Below are 16,790 nucleotides of genomic sequence, written 5' to 3'. Positions count from 1 at the left end.
GATTTAAATTCAGTGAAGGAGGGAAAGGAGAAGATGGTGCGGTTGAAATTTTGCATTTGAGCATGCATGCTGTGTGGGACAAGAGGAAAACAAAGCCTCCATGCAAAGAGGTGCTCCTAACGACTTTCAAAATCCTTTCTGCAACAGCCATCCTGCCCTGTGTTTGTAAAATACATTTACCAGCTCAGTGTCTGTACAGGGCAGCTCTGGCCACACCGTGGGGAACAGGCCTGGAGGTGCCTGTGTTTTGTACCCTCCTCAGTGCTTTCTGGCTTCTCTCTCCCCGTTTTTCTCTCTCCTTTGGTAGAGAAGCCCATATCACCGTGCCAGTAACGGTGCAGCACCACTGGCTGAATTGTCTGGGAGAAAGCTGGCTGCCAGCCACACAGGGTGCCATGGGCAGCAGCCATCACTTGCTGATGGTGAGCTCACAGAAAATTAGGTTTTTGGACAGCAAGTTTAAACCTTGATTATGGAGAGGACACTGCTGTTTTATAATATAAAAGAATTGAAAGACTTGATGTCCCTCAGGGCTCCTTCAGCTACACCCGTTCAACAGCCCCAGTCACGGCTTGCTGCAATCAATGGCAACGACACAATCCATTCATGCACACAAACAGAGCTGTCGAGAGAGGAGGAGCACTTTTAATGACTCATTCTTTAATGATAATTAATACGGGCTCAAACGCAGCTAGGGCTGCATGTCAAAATGGGGTGTCTAGCTGCATGCGAACATGAAGGTTTTTTAGGGGACACACCATCATTAAGGGTTCCCAGCTCCGCCCCAGGTGAGCACCCAGGCTGCCTGTGCTGCAGCACCCAGGGCCACCCGACGGCTACTTTAAGTGACAAATACGAAGGCAAATCGCAAATGTGCAATGTCTGCTGTGCCTCCCACTTACGGCGAGGTTCTGCTTTTTTAACTGCAAGTGAACAGCTGGATCTTACTTCCCTTATTAAAGCTAAACTGCTTTAAAAATCAATGTGAGTTTTGCCTGACTATGAAATTGGAATAAAGCCCCGCACCTGCATATGTCTGAACTGCTAAAGTGCACCTTTTCCTCATGCTTCAGACAGCATTTGACTATTACTACCAAAAAAGATGTGGAAAGCATACAATTAAAATTGTACAGCCATCTAGACAAATTTAGCCTGAGTACATTCACAGGGTTATCTAAAAGCAATTGCAGTTGCTGGAGTGTTTGTCATAAGTGTATCCGATTTAAAATACAGAACAAAAGCACTTCAGTGGGTTTTTGGGAAATGTCTAAGATGCCTCTCAGTTTTTGTCCCAGAGTATTAGCACGTGTTTTAAGCTGAAAGGGTGAAACCTATTACCTCGTGTCCCCAAGCCCACGTTCCTGGCTAATGGGGGAAAGACAAGATCAGCTGAGAAGCAGCAGAGAAATCAGGTGCCATTTGGCAGGTCATGGAGACATGCCGGGGACGAGCCTTGGTGGGGACTCATGCCAGAAGACCTCTGGCTCCGGTGTTTTGCACGCTGGAAGCCAAGGCTAAGCATGAGGGCTGAGGTCTGTGGTCTGAAGCTCTGCTGCATAGGCACTGCTATTTTAATTCATGGCAAGAATTACTATGTTATTAATTTGTAGGCAGTAATTAGGTATGCAGACAGCCTAAGGTGAGACTACTTCAACCTTGACTTAAGAAAAGTGAGATCTGAGGGGTTTTTTATTTTAGCACTCAGGAAGCATTGCAAATAGCACCCCGTTAAGGGCTTGCTCTGGTTGGGGCTGTAGGGACTTTTGAGAATCGTTCTCTTCGAAACAGCCATGGAGAGGGTGCAGTGAGAAGTCCCAGTGTGAAATCTGCTGGGAGAGGTCCTGCTGCAAAGTCCTACCCCCCTCAGCAGCCACCGAGCATGGCAAGGGGCACAGTTTCCTCACAAACTGGAAATTTCCCCTGTAAGAGCTCACGTCTGACAGCAAAGACTGAGAGCTGGTCAGGTCTACCAGGTCACTCATAGTCTTCTGGTCCTCTGGGAATTTTATGGATGGAAACATGATGGAGAAAGGGGAATGCACATCAAATGAAAGGCCCCTCAAGTTTTGGTGGTACAAGTGAACATACCTTACCATTTAAGATGAATAAAGAAGGAACAAGTACAAAGAAGCAAGTCAGCTGTTTGTGCTACCTCCAAGCCAGCTGCAAGGTGGTGGAGCCCTCCTTTGGGTGCCCTCACTGGTTTTGTCCCAAACACAACCGTTTTCTGACACCTCAGCACTGCAGCAAGGGTGCTTTCATTTCCAGTGTGTTCTAGGAGCTGATGGAGCTTTACTCGTCGCCACCACAGACTCTCCTTGCTGCTTTCCTAGCAGGTGCTTTTCTAAAAACATCCCTGAAATGATGCATGTGATGACTGGAAAAAGCTATTGTCACCGGGAGGTTCGTGCGCCTCGAACATGCAGGTCGTGGCTTTACACACACATCTAGAAGGGACAAGCATATGCTCTGGGCAGGAGGACCTGGCTTTATAAAGCAGGCAGGTGTCCGGACCCCCGGGGTAGGAGGTACCTGCTCAAGCATGGCTCCCTGTGCCAATGGAAGCGAGTTCCTCCATCCACCCCATGCAATGCGGGGGTGAGGTGGGTGCCAAAGCCTTTGTTGGTGTCTGAGAAGTGCTTCTTCTCCATGCTGCCACCCTCCTGCCCACTGATGGATCATAAGTATCCCAGGTCTCCTACTCTCTGTGCCAAGCCCCAAAGTCCCCACAGTACAGGCAGGGAGAGAGGCCTGAGTAAAGCTGATGGACTGGATGTGTTCGAGCATCTCTGCATCAGGAGCATCTCCGCGAGCAGGAAAAACCCTTTTCCCAACTCTTCCCTGCCTAAAATGAGGTATCTTTGTAAGGATTAAAGTCCCAATAACTTAATTAGGGCAGGGGCTCTCACCTTCTGGGGGGTCCTTAGGTGAGAGGCATCAGGCCATGTGCACTCCTGGGCTGAGGCCGAGAATTTTACAATTTTATTACAGAACCTGGAGTTTGCTGTGCCTCTGATTTACGGTGTTGGAAAAAGCTGTGGCTTCTGGCAAAGGTTAATCAAAATGTATTATACTTCAAGTGTTTGCTATAATTAATAAAGAATGCCTAATGAATCCAGCTCTCAAAAGTGTTCAAACATGCAGCACACTCCTTGCAAGTTCAGATTACGGGAACGATTGTGTTATCTGCATCACCGTGAAGTGAAGCAAATTAAAAAGTTGGAAATGCTTTGTAATGACTGAAACATCTATATTAGGACTTTCCCCTCTTACTGTACGATCTTCAAATTCTGCTTTATCTAATGTTTCTACAGCTCTAAGGGGTAAAGAAAGGGGGAGAGTTTTGGTTAAATTTGTCACCAATGTTTCAGTTGATAGGTGGCTTTGTAACATTTATTTTGATGTAATGACAAAGTCCATGGCACACTTGTTTCCCAGAGAACAGGCAGATCTTTGTCTTCCCCTTAAATGTAGCTGTAAAAGCAAGTACGTGGCTGAGACTTCTGCTCCTCGGAGGGAACCTGACTACATTGAGACACTCTTGATTTTTGTCTCATTTTCTACCAAAAGTTTATCTGCAATCAGGTGGTTGTGTCAGACTCCAGCTTTATTTCACCCCCTTCTAGCTCAGGTGTGTTTTGTGAATGAGTTTCACCTTGTCTATCACAATGGAATCTCCTGATAACGTCTCCTAATGATATCTATCTACAGTGACTCGGTGCCTTGGCCATCTTCACACCACTCAGGATAAACCGAGGGAAAACCAAGCAGTCTGAAATCTGCATGGCTGATCGGGGAAACTTTCTGATTCTTACCAGCATTAAAAATACTGACAATTAACAGTCTTACTGCAGGATTTTGGGTGTCATGAGAGAGATTTGCTCACAGGCAGGTTGCTTTAGCCTTTTTGCCCCCATCCCACTGCTGTGGTCCCTGGCAGGCGTTTCTGCGGTTCTGCTCCTACAGCCGATGTAGATATATTGATTTATCACTAGCAATGAGTGCAAGCCCCCGGGGATATGATAAACAGCTACACAAACCTCACATAGAAAGATGCTTTGTTATCCCTACAGAGGAAATGGATGAACAAAAAATTAAAATAAATTCCTGTGCAAGTATAAATTTCTCCCAGCCTTAAATGTAAGGAGTCACCTGTTGGAGTTGGGTTAATAAAAAGTAGGTAGAGTGGTTTTCCAGTCAAACTCGGACAGAGGGGGATACAACCGGGGTGTCCTGGGTTATTTCCCCGGCCAAAGCTGGAGCCCACGGGGCAGGAGCGGGGTCCCGGGCGCATCCCACCCCCCACCCGGCGCACCCACCCGGCGCATCCCTCCAGGCGCATCCCGTCGGGTACCGGTGTGCGCAGGGGAGAGGGTACCGCGCTCACCCTGCAGCCGGGGGAGGGGGGGTGGGACAGCGGTCTAAACCAGAAGTTTTAACCCAGTTACAAGGCAAAAACCTGCATGGACGGTCCGCGGGGCGTTTGCTTCACCCTGAGCCCCGCGGATTCGCCTCCCCGCTCCCCGCCCCGGCACCCCAGCACCGGCAGGCGGGAGGCGCTGAATTAACGCGAGCGGAGTAAGAAGTCCCAGACCTGTTGCCATTAGAGCACGTTTTACTTCGGGCACCCCGCGGGTCGGGACGGCGGCTCCGGGGCGGGGGCGGGGAGCTGCACACGCCGGGCACCCCCGCACGCCTCACCGGCCTCCGGGATCGCGGGGTTCGGAGGGAAAAAAAAAAAAATAAAAAAAAACACCAACCCGAAGCACCAAACCGACACCCAGTCTGTCCGAAGGAGGGACGGCCGTCGTGCAGGCAGCGCGGGGGCGGAGGGCGCCGGACGGCTTCCCCCGGCGGCGGGGCGGGGGGCGGCGGGGTCCCGGCCGTCAGTAGGGCCCCACCACCACCGCCTCCACCTCCTTGGACGGCCGCCGGTCCTTAACCAGAAAGTTGATCATCCCCTCGGACTTGATGAGGAGGTTGCAGCCAAGGAAGAAGATGCCGAAGACGACGGTGAGGGCCAGGACGCACATGACGGCGATCTGCACCACCCGCATGATGTACAGGCTCCGCTCGTCCGCCGCCGCCGCCGCCCCGCCGTCGGTCACCACGGAGGCGGCGGTGCAGCAGCGCAGCGCCCGCTCCAGCTCCAGCGCCGCGCTCCCGGTGCCCGCCAGCAGCCCCGCCGCCGCCGTGCCGCCGCCCGCCGCCGAGCCGTTCATCCCGCCCGGCCGCCCCGCCGCCGCCGCCGCCGCATGCAGGCGGGCCGGGCCGTGCCGTGCCGAGCCCCGCCGTGCCCGCGCCGTGCCCGCGCCGTGCCGCGCTGCCCCGCGCCGGCGGAGGCTCCGCGCTGCCCCGCTCCGCCCGCCGCTCCGCGCTGCGCTCCGCCCCGCCGCGCCCGGGAGGGGAGCGGGGCTGAGGGGCGGGGGGCTGGGCGGGGGGATTTCGTGAGCGGGGGTGGGAGGCGATGGGGAGGTGGCTGGGGGTGGGCGCTGGGAGGGGGCCGTGGGGAGCGGGGCTGTTGCCGGGGGGCGTTGAGGGGGGGTTGGGGGGAGCAGAACGCTTGCCAGTGGGTTTTGGGGAGCGGGATTTCTGCTCCTGGGTTTTGGGGTGGGTTTTGGGGGGAGCAGGATTTTTGCCAGTGGGTTTTGGGGTGGGTTTTGAGGAGCAGAACATTTACCAGTAGGTTTTTGGGGAGCAGGATTTTTTCCAGTGGGTTTTGGAGTCAGTTGGGGGGGCAGGATTTCTGCCAGTGGGCTTTGGGGAGCAGGAATTTTTCCAGTGGCTTTTGGGGAGCAGGATTTTCGCCAGCAGGTTTTGGGGACTAGGATTTCTGCCAGTGGACTTTGGGGATCAGGACATTTACCAGTAGGTTTTGGGGAGCAGGATTTTTTCCAGTGGGTTTTGGAGTTGTTTTTTTTGGGGAGCAGGATTTTTGCCAGTGGGCTTTGGGGTGGGTTTTGAGGAGGGGGACTTTTGCCAATGGCTTTTGGGGAGCAGGTATTTTGCCAGTGGCTTTGGGGAAATGGGGTTCAGGGATGGGCATTTTCTAAGGCAGCAAGCTCTGGGGGGCGCCTTTCTAAAAAGTGGAGTTTGGGGAGTGTTTTTGGGGAAACAGTGTTCCAGATTTTGAGGGAGCAGGATTTTCCAAGTGGGATTTTGCAGGAGTGGGTTGTTTGTTGTTTTTTAAAAGGAGCAAGTTCTTGGGTGTGGGCTTCCAGAGAGTGGGGTTTTGGGAGTGTTTTTGGGGGGAGAGGAGGAGGTTTCTGCGGGGGGGTGTGTGCAGTGCCGGTCCCTGGGGCTGTAGAAGGAGCCAGACCAGCCCTTGGGGGATGTGTGGGCTCAGTTGGTTGAACCTTACCCTCCTCAAACACCGGGCCCTCACCCCGCCCCCGGTCTGTTTTAATCGAAGGTTCAGCCGCTGCATGGCCCCAAGGGTTTTTCGGAGCCGTGCCTCCTGTATGTGGCTGGAGGCCACAGTGCCAGGAGAGGTGACAACAGGAGCGGTGACAACCCAGTGTGACTCTGGGGACGCACTCAGCGGCAGGTGCACAGGGGTCCGCGCGTTGTGCACCTCTGCACCCCACTGCCCAGCCCTGGGGGTGCACCTGAGAACCCTGGGTACCAACGCTGCTTCCCCAGAGGCACCCAAGCACCTGGGGGTGGCTGGGGCTTCGTGCCCCCCATTTAGGGGTGGGTCCAGCCCTGATGCTGCTAGTGGGACCGCTTTCCCCATCTCCAGTTTGGGGGTTGGGGGCTAAGTGGGGGGTGGCAGCAGCTCCCGACACCCGGGGCTCTGGTTTGGGTGTGGGTCTGCCCATGCCGCTGGCCACCGGGTGGTGATGGGCAGGACAGGCAGTCCCGTACCGCCAACCCGGCGGTGATGGCTGGGGGTATTTCCGAGCAGAGGATGCGAATGCAGGCACAGCTGGGAGCTGCAGGCAGCAGGCGGTTGCTGCCGTTGTTAACCCGGCCCTCTCTTTGCTTGAGCGGAGATTTAATTATCGCAAACAGGCAGAGGAGTCGGTGTGCAGGGGCCTGCCGGGGGGCTGCGAGCAAGCACTGCCCATGGCAGGGTGGGCTGCGACAGCCACACGGCTCCTTACACCATCCAAGGCTGGTCCTCATGGGATGAAACTAGCAGGGAGGTCAAGGCCAGGCATGGAGAAACAATGTTTTCTGAACCCCTTGAGCTAATTGCCTTAGCGGGGTGGCCGTTTTGTTAACTGACACAGTCGTCTAGAGCCCAGATGAAACCTGTTACCCATGTCCTGGTCTCGATGCAGCCCGTTCCTTTGGCACAGGGTTTTAGGGGTGGCAGTGCCTGTGCGGGGTCCCCTCCCTGAGGAGCCCAGCTCTTCTACCGAGAGCAGCCCACCTACAAGGCCGTGCTGGGTGAGCTCTGCTGCCTTATCAGATGGGACATGATGGGAACATTTTGTTTTTACTGTTGGAGGAAGAAGATAGTATTAATTCTAATTAGCAATGGGAGTGCTGGCAGTTATTTTAGCCAGAGGAAAATGCTGGAAGAGATGTTCAAACTCCGCATGACTCCTTTTTTGCAGCTCGGGGTTTCTCTGCTTTCCCAACTTGCTGTGCAAAGCAGCTGGTGGGGGCGGCAGGCGCATGGTCGGGGTCTGCCCCCCGTGCTCCTCTGTGCTCACCAGCTCTTGGCACCTCTCAGCAGCAGTTAGGAAAATGGATCGCATCCCTGAGTTATGTCAGGAGAAGGGATCCCATCCCTAAGTTGTGTCGGGGATGGCCTGCATACCCTCTCAGCTATGAAAAGCCAGTGGCTGAGAGTAAGGAGAGCTGGGTCTGTGCACCCACTTGTGCTCTGTGGATCGCTAGCAAGTTTTCTGCAGATTAATCATTTGCAAAGCCTAAACTTGAAGTGCTTTGGAAAAGTTTTCTAACAAGTGATCCTCACAGTGCCCTGAGGCAGCAGCAGCAGCAGCAGCAGCAGCGTTAGACCCATCTTAGAGACCGGACCGGGACATCTCAGCATAATGGTAGTGGTTGTGTCAAAAGGTACAAAAGAGAGAAATTCTGGAGAATGCAGTCTCTGTGTACCTGGTGACAACATGCAGATTTCATCTTTATTAGTTTTCTGTGATAAGGAAACAATATGAAGAGTGACCTTTGGTCTGAGCAGGGAAAACGGTATGGTTTTCATACTGTATTTAACTGCTGGATGAAAGCAAGATGTGCAATTTAACCTCTTAAAGTCCCTGTCATTGTTTTTGTAGGTTTTATCCTTATGATTTGCAAACTGGAATCGGATTAGCCTGGAAAAATAAAGTTTATTTCATCTTGCCCAGTGAAAAAAGTTGCTAAAAGCTCAGGATACAGGTTTTAGCCAGTGCAGTGTCAGGCAGATGCAGAGTACTTGCCTGTAAAGGCTCAAGGAAAGGATCGCTCTTCTCCCCTCCTCCAGGTCTGTAGATAATTGGAGGCAAGAAGGCACCAAGAAACAGCAGGGGCTTTAAAGAGTACTTTGTGGAGCTATGAGATGGAAAAGAATGTTCTCATTTACAATGTTTTGTTGTGGAAAAAAATCTAGGAAAGGAAGGGAGAGAAAAACACCATTCATTTTGGCAGTGCTCCGGACAAACGGACAAATCGGGGCAAAGCTCAGCGGTACGCCCGTGACACGGTCCTGCCTCGTGGTGCTGGGGCTGGAGGAGGCCGTGGCGGCCAGTGCCCTGGGTGGGATTTGTGTGGTATACGTGGCAGCCCTGGAGAACCCGGCCCCCGGGCAGTGTTCCTGCCCTCCTCCTCCTCCCTGCTGTGGCAGACCCCCTCCCGCCATGCAGAGCCTTGTTGCTCGCCCATGGGGTCTTTATGCCTTCTTGGTGCACAGTCTTGGGGGGGCTGTGAGGAGGGGGTAGGGGCAGCCCCATCTCACCTGTGGGGCAGCCCCCAGCCTTCTGGGTGATTTGGGTTGTGATGGGGGATGGGATGAAGATGTGGGGGGGATGGGATGGGGATAGGGTAGCGATTAGGATGGGGGTAGGGGTAGGGATTGGGATAGGGATGGGATGGGATGGGATGGGGATAGGCATGGGGATGGGGACAGGGATTGGGATAGCGATAGGGATGAGGATAGGGATAGCGACAGGGACAGGGATAGGGCTAGGGCTAGGGATAGGGATAGGGATAGAGATGGGATGGGGATAGGGATAGGGTTGGGATGGGGATAGGGATAGGGTTGGGATGGGGATAGGGATTGGGATAGGGATAGGGATGGGGATGGGATGGGGATAGGGATAGGGATGGGATGGGGATAGGGATTGGGATAGGAATGGGTTGGGGATAGGGATGGAGATGGGCTGGAACGAGGAGAGGGATGGGATGGGGACAGGGATGTGTGTTCTGCAGCCGTTGGCCAGGCAGCAGCTGGCTTCCAGGAGCAGATGTCAAAGACACCTGTGGAGCAAGGGCTCGGCCGGTCAAGCGCCGCTCGCCCCCCGCGGTGCTGCCGGAGCTGCCCGGCCCGTGGCGGGACCGCGCTCTGCCCGCGGCCGGAGCCCTGGAGCCATCCGGGACCGCCGCCCCCAGCCCCCCCGCCCCCCGGCCCGGCCTCACGGGTGCCCCGGCCCCGCCGCCCCCCCCGCCCGGCCCCGCGGGTGCGCGCTCGGCGGCGCCGCTCCCGTCCCGCTCGGCGGGGCCATTGCCGGGCGCGCAGTGACACCTAGCGTGTGCGCGGCGGGCGGGCGCGGGCACGGGCACGGGGACAAGGGGACACGGGGACACGGGGAAACCAGGACATGGGCAGGGGGACACGGGCACAGAGACACAAGGGCATGGGCAAGGACACGGGCACAGGGAAGTGAAGACATGGGGATGGACATAGGCACAGGCATGGGCACGAGGACAAGGACATGGGCACAGGGACATAGGCACAGGCAGGGACATGGGTAGGGGGACACAGGTATGATGACAGGGACACAGGCACGGGGACACGGGCAGGGACATGGGCAGGGACATGGGCATGAGGACACGGGCATGGGCACAGGCACAAGGACAGGGACGGGGACATGGGGACATGGGCACAGGTGTGGGGACACCGACAGGGGCACAGACAGGAGCATGGGCAGAGACATGGACGTGGGCACAGACATGGACACGGACACTGACACGGGCAGGGACAGGGGCAGGGGCACGGGCAGGACCACCCTGAACGGCCTCATCTCCCTTACGAGGGCAGAGGTCTGATTGCCCAAGCCACGGCAGTGCCCACTTCAGACTTGTTTAGTTACCGCAGAGCTCTGCTCGCCTTCAGCGGGTTTCAGATTCCTGCTGGAATACTCAGCCCCGAGCTAACGCAGGAAAAACAGCTGCAAGGGGAAAATTCAGGTGGCACCTTCAACCCGGCAATGTATGCACAGCATAAAGCAGGGAGTCACCACAAATCTCCATTTTGAGCTCAGGCGAAGGGTTTCAGAGAGTCCTTGCAGCCAAGCTGATGGCCAGGAGAGGTGTGCCCAGGTATGCAGGGGCTTCTCCTTCCCACCTGTGCCATCACCAGCGGTTTGGGGTGCCCGCCAGGGCAACGTATGGCGGTGTGAGCTAACATTGATACTCGGGAGCTAATAAAGGTGTTTCAGGAGAGGCAGTGGCTGCCTGTTTTTCTCCTGTTCTTGTTTCATGCACTTCACCTTCAGATGCATCCTTACGTGGGATCTTGGTTGCGATGAATACTGTGTGACCATGACATTTTCCTCTCTGGCTGATGAGGCGTTTGTTCATCCTACACGCACCCCGTGTTACGGCTCAGTGTGCTGTGCAGGCACTGAGCACCGGTGCAGCTCAGCCAGTGGCAAGTACAGCTGATACCAACCTTTTACCATCTCTCGACGCTCATGCAAGTTTCCCTGTGCTTGAAGCACAGCCAGCACCAGCCCCTCTGGGGACAAGTGGCTGTGTATAGCCCCAATGTGCTGGCGTTTGAGATACCAGCACAGCACGGGGCACCTCCCTGTCCCTGGTGCAGGTAGTGTGCAGCCTGCATTTTGCAGATGACAACGAGGAACTCCCAAGTGCAATCCCAAAGGGCAGCCCTTATCTCCCTCATCATTCCTCATCTCCTGCTGCCAGAAAGAGCCAGCTTTCCCGTGCCTGGCAGCCAGTATCCCCACTAACCTCCCAGGGACCCTCCCAAGGAGGCTTATATAGCACAGCCCTTCTTCAGGGCATTCCAGGAGGGGAAAAACCCACTTCATTTGTTGTGATGCTTCTTTGGAGGGAAGCACTGGGGGGGGCAGGGGCACCCCTGTGCGGGGCTGGTGCTGGCACCGGCCCTGCCCCACTCCGCAGTGAGGGATGCTGGAGGAGAGGCGGCTGCTCCTTGGCAGAAGGGAGCTCTGGCTCGGCCAGGGACAGGGATGCTTCTGCATCCCCAGCCTGGGGACCACTGAGGGCCACCAAGGAGCACGGCTTGTTTTGCCGGGTGATAGTAGGCTTAGGGTACACTGGCACAGCTGACATTCTCAGTGAGATGGATTAAATGTCACTGTGGCTTCCCCCACATCCGAAGCCCACCTCTTTGGAGAGCGGTCACGATCCAGATGGATGCTGGAGGTAATATGTGCCCTGTTTATTAGCATAAACCTTTAGGATAGAGGAAAAGAGGAAACTTAGCCCAGTTTATGTGACTTCTGGAATGACCTGCAGTGCTGAGAAGTGAGGGAGGGCTGCCCTGCCCTGCCAAGGCAATCCCTCCAGCAGTGAGCTCTCCTCGCTCCCTTTCTGCCCAGCCTGCGCCCCTCTGGGTCTCCTATCTCCAATTACCACCAATTTGAGAAACCTATTTTAAAAAGAGACTAAAAATAAAAAGTAACGCTTTTATGATTGTAATAAGTGGGGGTGTAATTCGGTGCTACAGAGCAACTTGCCTTTGCTCCCTCAGAGAGCAGCAGCAGTCAGGAGGGATGGTGGGGAGATGCCAGGGACCTGCCTGCAGCACACTTTGCCCTGGGAACTGCAGTGCCTGATAAACGCTTGGGGACCTCCCCCTGAGAAATTTTAGAAAACTGCAGGTTTGACTTTTTCATTATTCCCGCACACCCCCCCTACATTTTCGCTTTACTTATTATCTTAATTTTTTCTATTTTGATCAAGGCAATGAAAACAAGATTCAGTCTTTTAAACTGCTTTATCCGAGGAAGTAAGAAATTGTGTATTTATAAAACATGCCAGTCAACGGATGTATGAAACATACTCTGTTCCATTCCGTGTGTATTCCGCTGGTAATTAGCTATAAATACACTCTCATTTGGTGACTGATTTTAAGTATATTTATTCTACTTAGTTGTGGAAAAAAAATCATGTTGATCAGCTCCCTCGAGGCCTTCATCAAGGTGAGTTAACGAAGAGAACAGACCTGTGCTTTTTATGAGTGGGTGTTGGGTTTTTTTAATTTTAAGAAAGGTTTGTAGCAGTACCTCTTTCATCCTGGTCTCCAGCTGGGAACCCATGCCATCAGCAGAGCTAGTATCTCACAACAGGATCCTCCGGGCTTCAGAGTATAAACATTCAAAACTTTGTTCTCCTCCATCTTGTTATAAAAAGTGCAATAACCTGTAATGAGAGCGTGGAAAACAATCCCATAGATTTGCAGGGTTTGACTGAGTTTGCCATGAGGATGACACAAACAGGGTACGGCTGCTGAAAGGAAAGGGATGCCAGACTGATGCAGAACAGAATATAGAACATTTTCGTTGGAAGCCACCTGCATTGAGCACCTAACCCAACTGCCTGACCAAGTCAGGGCTGACCAGGCTCCAGCACATTGTTCAGGGCATCATCCAGATGCCTCTTAAACTCTGAAAGGCTTGGGGCATCAACCACCTCTCTATGAAGCTTGTCCCAGTGTCTGGCCACCCTCTTGTTCAAGAAATGCTTCCAAAAGTCCAGTCTAAACCTCCCTTGCTGCAGCTTTGAGCCATTCCCATATGGATCTGGTGCCCTCTGGGATAAAGGCTGGCAGATCTATTCTATAGAGCCTAAAAAATCCGGAGTGTGTAGACATGCATGTGCCCACTGCTCTGGGCTCCTGAGGTGGTTTCCTGGGGTGCACCCCCTGAGGGATGCATGCTTTTTAAGAGCACTCCCCAAAATGGCCAAAGCCCAGGATCAGGGCACAGGGATGCTGGTGGCATTGCCGCTGGGTCCAGCTTAGGGCTGTTCTCCCGCAGCAGCGATGGCAAAGTGGCTTCTGCCTTCCTGCTGCTCTCCCAGCCCAGAGGCTCACATTTGGCAGCCGCTCTTTCCCTGCTGCTGCACTGGACAGCTGATGAAGACATCCCAGCAGTGGAGAAGCAGTGGTTTTCCTCCGCGAGGTGGTCGCTGCTGCCTTTCTGTAGGGGTTATAAGCTCCTTACGTCTGCAGGCACTGCTTGACGGGGCTGTCACAGCACCTGGCCAGATGTGCTGCAAAGGATAATTTGTTCCCAAAAGATTGCAATTATGTAAATTAATATATTGACTTATTTTTTGTTGAGTAAAGCCAACAGGCTCCCTACTCACTCTAAAATATCTTGGCATGTAATTGGGCTGCCCACTGGGATGGAGGTAATTAGTGAGGAAGAGGGAGACAGCTGTGAAAATTGGATATGGACATGACACAAAGAAATACATCTTCATGTTACAAAAGTACTCTTCTGCGTGAACCCCGTGGGAAGTGCGTATTAATGCATTCCCCGGTATGCCACCGGCTGTCTGTGCCCTCTGCGGGCTTACAAATGAGTTCCAGAGAGCCGTCAGGTGCCGCCGGAGCCTGCCATGGTGTTTGGCTTGTATAAAACATCTGGGAAGATGTGCTGTGACAACGGTGGTGTGGTGTGACCCATGCACGGTGTCCTGCTCTGGCTCCTGGCTGGAGAGACAGGGAGCTACTGGGAGGGCGGGTCGGAGGCCACGAAGGTGCTGGAGCGGGCGGCGCGTGCGGGGCGGCTGCGGGAGCGGGGGCTGCCCAGCCGGGGCAGGGGGAGGCGGGGAGGGGACCTTGTCGGGGCACACGGAGACCTTAGGGGCGGGTGGCGAGGGGCCGGGGCCAGCGGGCACCCGCTGCGGCACAGGCGGCTCCCGCTGCCCGTGAGGGAGAGCTGCTGTGCCGGGAGGGTGCCGGGCAGCCTGGGGGGGCTCCTCCTGCCCAGCCCCCCCAGCCCAGGCTCTGTGCAGCCTGCCCGAGGGGAGCTGCCGCAGCCGGGGGGCGGCTGGGGGGGCTCCGCCTGCCCTGCAGCCCCCACCCGGCTGCGGTTCTGATATCATTCTGATATCAAAGGCAACCGTGATCGCAGCTCTGTGTGGAGACTGAGCTGCTGAAAGCCCTTGGGGGTCTCCTGCTCCCCTCGCGAACGCACCCACCAGGCCTGGGGAAGGCTTGTTTTGTCATTCTCAGCAAAGACAGGCTGAGCAAACCGCAAGGGCCCCTGTCCCATACCCCGCACGAGGAGAAGGTGGTGGCATGCACAGGGCATCCTGCTGGGACACGCTCACCCTGCACAGACACAGCTCGCTCTCTCAAGTCCCATATAGCCTCATTGCCATGACAGATTGCTTTGGGAAAAAATGCATTAGGCACCCGAATAAATATTTAAACAAACGCAGGCCACAAAAAGCAACACAAGTTGGAGCTAAACCGGTGGAGACATCTCCATAAGGCAGCTTGCTGCATTGCCGGGGCTTGGCACGGTGATCTTGAATGGAGGCAGCTCAGCCCTGTGGCAGAAGTCCACGAGACACCTCTTCTTCTTCCAAAGGCTCAGGACGAGCACGAGGAAGGCTAAAACTCAAGGGGCTGAGCACAGTCGTGTATTTCCAAGGCCTCAGTAGATGGTGTGGGGCTGTGGAGCTGTCGTTGTGCCGGGCAGCTGAGCACAAGGGGTTGGAGATCCACCATCTGACTGATGGATCCATGGCACTTCAACAGGTCTCAGAGGAGATCCTATCCTGCAATTATCTGTTCACTAAAAGTTGCTTTAAGAGGAACTTAAGATGCACTTCAGCAGCAGTTTGCTCATCTGGGATACTGGCTCTCAGTCAGCAAAGACATTTAAAACATTTCTTCCTCAAAATATGGCTTTTGAAGACTCCTCAGCATTCCCAGCAGTGCTTGCTCCTTCAGGTGCAAAGCCTGTAAGGGTTTACAAAATATATTTTAATTAAACTGTTATTAGCATTTAAATGCTAATGGGAAGACTTCACCCACATTTTTAATAAAATTATTTCTGAAACGGAGCTTAAAATAAACACTACCAAATTATTTTAAATTAAGCCAATTTCCTCAAACTCAAACAGGAAAAGCTTTGGCTAATCAGGGGGTTGAATAAACTGAAATCCAGGAATGATAATATAAGACTAAAGGAGGAGAAAATAGCGTTTCTTCAGGTCAAAAGAGTTAATTATTTTTAACCACATGATTGCTAGGTGCAGGCACTGCTATGGCCCACGCAAGCATGGCAGGTACTGGTCAGCTCTCGTGCTGGAGACCAGGTCCAGATTGTGCAGGTTGGGGCACATGGGCAGAGAAAATGGTTGGTGCCGCTCAGCGGGGAAATGGAGCTTCTTCAGCAAAACGTTTGCTGGAAACACGGACCTGAGCAACTGAGGGCGGGACACCCACCTGCTGCTGCTACCGTTCTGGGAAAAAGGACTTTGTGCTTTTGATGACATAAGGCTTCGCCAAGAGAGGTGCATGCTAATTAATATTTTTTTTTTTTTTTTTCAAATCTAGATGGAAACAGCAGAGCAAGACTCAGGTTTCTGGCCAACAGCCCCAATTGAAAATGCAGAAATATTTTTCAAGAAGTCTTGGCTGGCAGCAGCGCCAGCATTAATTGCTTTCACAAACGCTGTGTGGCCCAAGCGTGCAGCCTGGGCGTGGGGATGGCTGGCACCCTCCGCAGCACCCTCCTGCCCGCGCTGCCTGCTGGCACCAGGCTCCACCGCGGTGGGGGTGCTGTCAGCCACCTATGGCAGGTCATTGTGCAGCAGCTGGAATGTCTCAGACACAGCCGTCATATTTATCGCGTTGCAGCAACATGTCTCATTTGTGGTATTAGCAATTGCAAGAGATCTCTCTCACAGCTGTTAGCAGATGGCACTTGGCAATGCCCCTGGACTCAGATAAATTCAGAGGTTGCTTTCCTTAAAATGATACTTCCCTCAGTGTTGCTTTTCACCCCAAATGTATAGTAACGTGATTTAAGTTAATTTCAATACTGGGTTTCAATTATACCTTTGTTTCATAGAATCACAGAAGGGTTTGGGTTGGGAGGGACCTTAAAGCCCACCCAGCCCAGGCTGCTCCCAGCCCCATCCAGCCTGGCCTGGAGCACTGCCAGGGATGGGGCACCCACAGCTGCTCTGGGCAGCCTGGCCCACCGCCTCGCCGCCCTCACGGGGAGAGGTTCTTCCTGATCTCTGACCTGCATCTGCCCTCTCTGCGCTCAAAGCCACCCCCGTGCCCTGTCACACGTGCCCCTGTAAGAAGCCCCCCCCCAGCTTTCCTGCCGGCCCCTTCAGGCGCTGGGAGCTGCTCTAAGGCCCCCCCGGAGCCTGCTCTTCTCCAGGCTGAACAGCCCCAGCTCTCCCAGCCCGGCTTCCCAGGAGAGGGGCTCCAGCCCCTGCCCATCTCTGTGGCCCCCGCTGGGCTTGCTCCCACAGCTCCATGTCTATGTTTCAGTAAGGATTCATTATTTTCCTATGGAGTTTGGACTCCAGTGTGTTTAATTTCACTGCAAACTTCAAGCAGCAGAGCAGAAATGCAAGAGGGATCCCTGGAA

General features: G+C 54.2%; 1 protein-coding gene across 1 annotated transcript; it reads right to left on the bottom strand.

Annotated features, from left to right (window-relative positions):
• Positions 1-4,598: 4,598 nt before the first annotated feature.
• Positions 4,599-5,227, bottom strand: RPRM (reprimo, TP53 dependent G2 arrest mediator homolog). Its single transcript, XM_037398314.1, has one exon. It carries the CDS (start codon positions 5,220-5,222, stop codon positions 4,887-4,889), a length of 336 nt encoding a protein of 111 aa, XP_037254211.1. The 5' UTR covers positions 5,223-5,227; the 3' UTR covers positions 4,599-4,886.
• Between the last annotated feature and the right edge of the window lie 11,563 nt (positions 5,228-16,790).

Source organism: Falco rusticolus, chromosome 8 (genome assembly GCF_015220075.1).
Source record: "Falco rusticolus isolate bFalRus1 chromosome 8, bFalRus1.pri, whole genome shotgun sequence".
Taxonomy (NCBI): Eukaryota; Metazoa; Chordata; class Aves; order Falconiformes; family Falconidae; genus Falco; species Falco rusticolus.
This window is presented reverse-complemented; position numbering and strand designations above follow the sequence as displayed.

Bases quoted from the DNA above. Each gene is read 5' to 3' on its own strand.
- RPRM (XM_037398314.1), bottom strand. From the start codon at position 5,222: ATGAACGGCTCGGCGGCGGGCGGCGGCACGGCGGCGGCGGGGCTGCTG.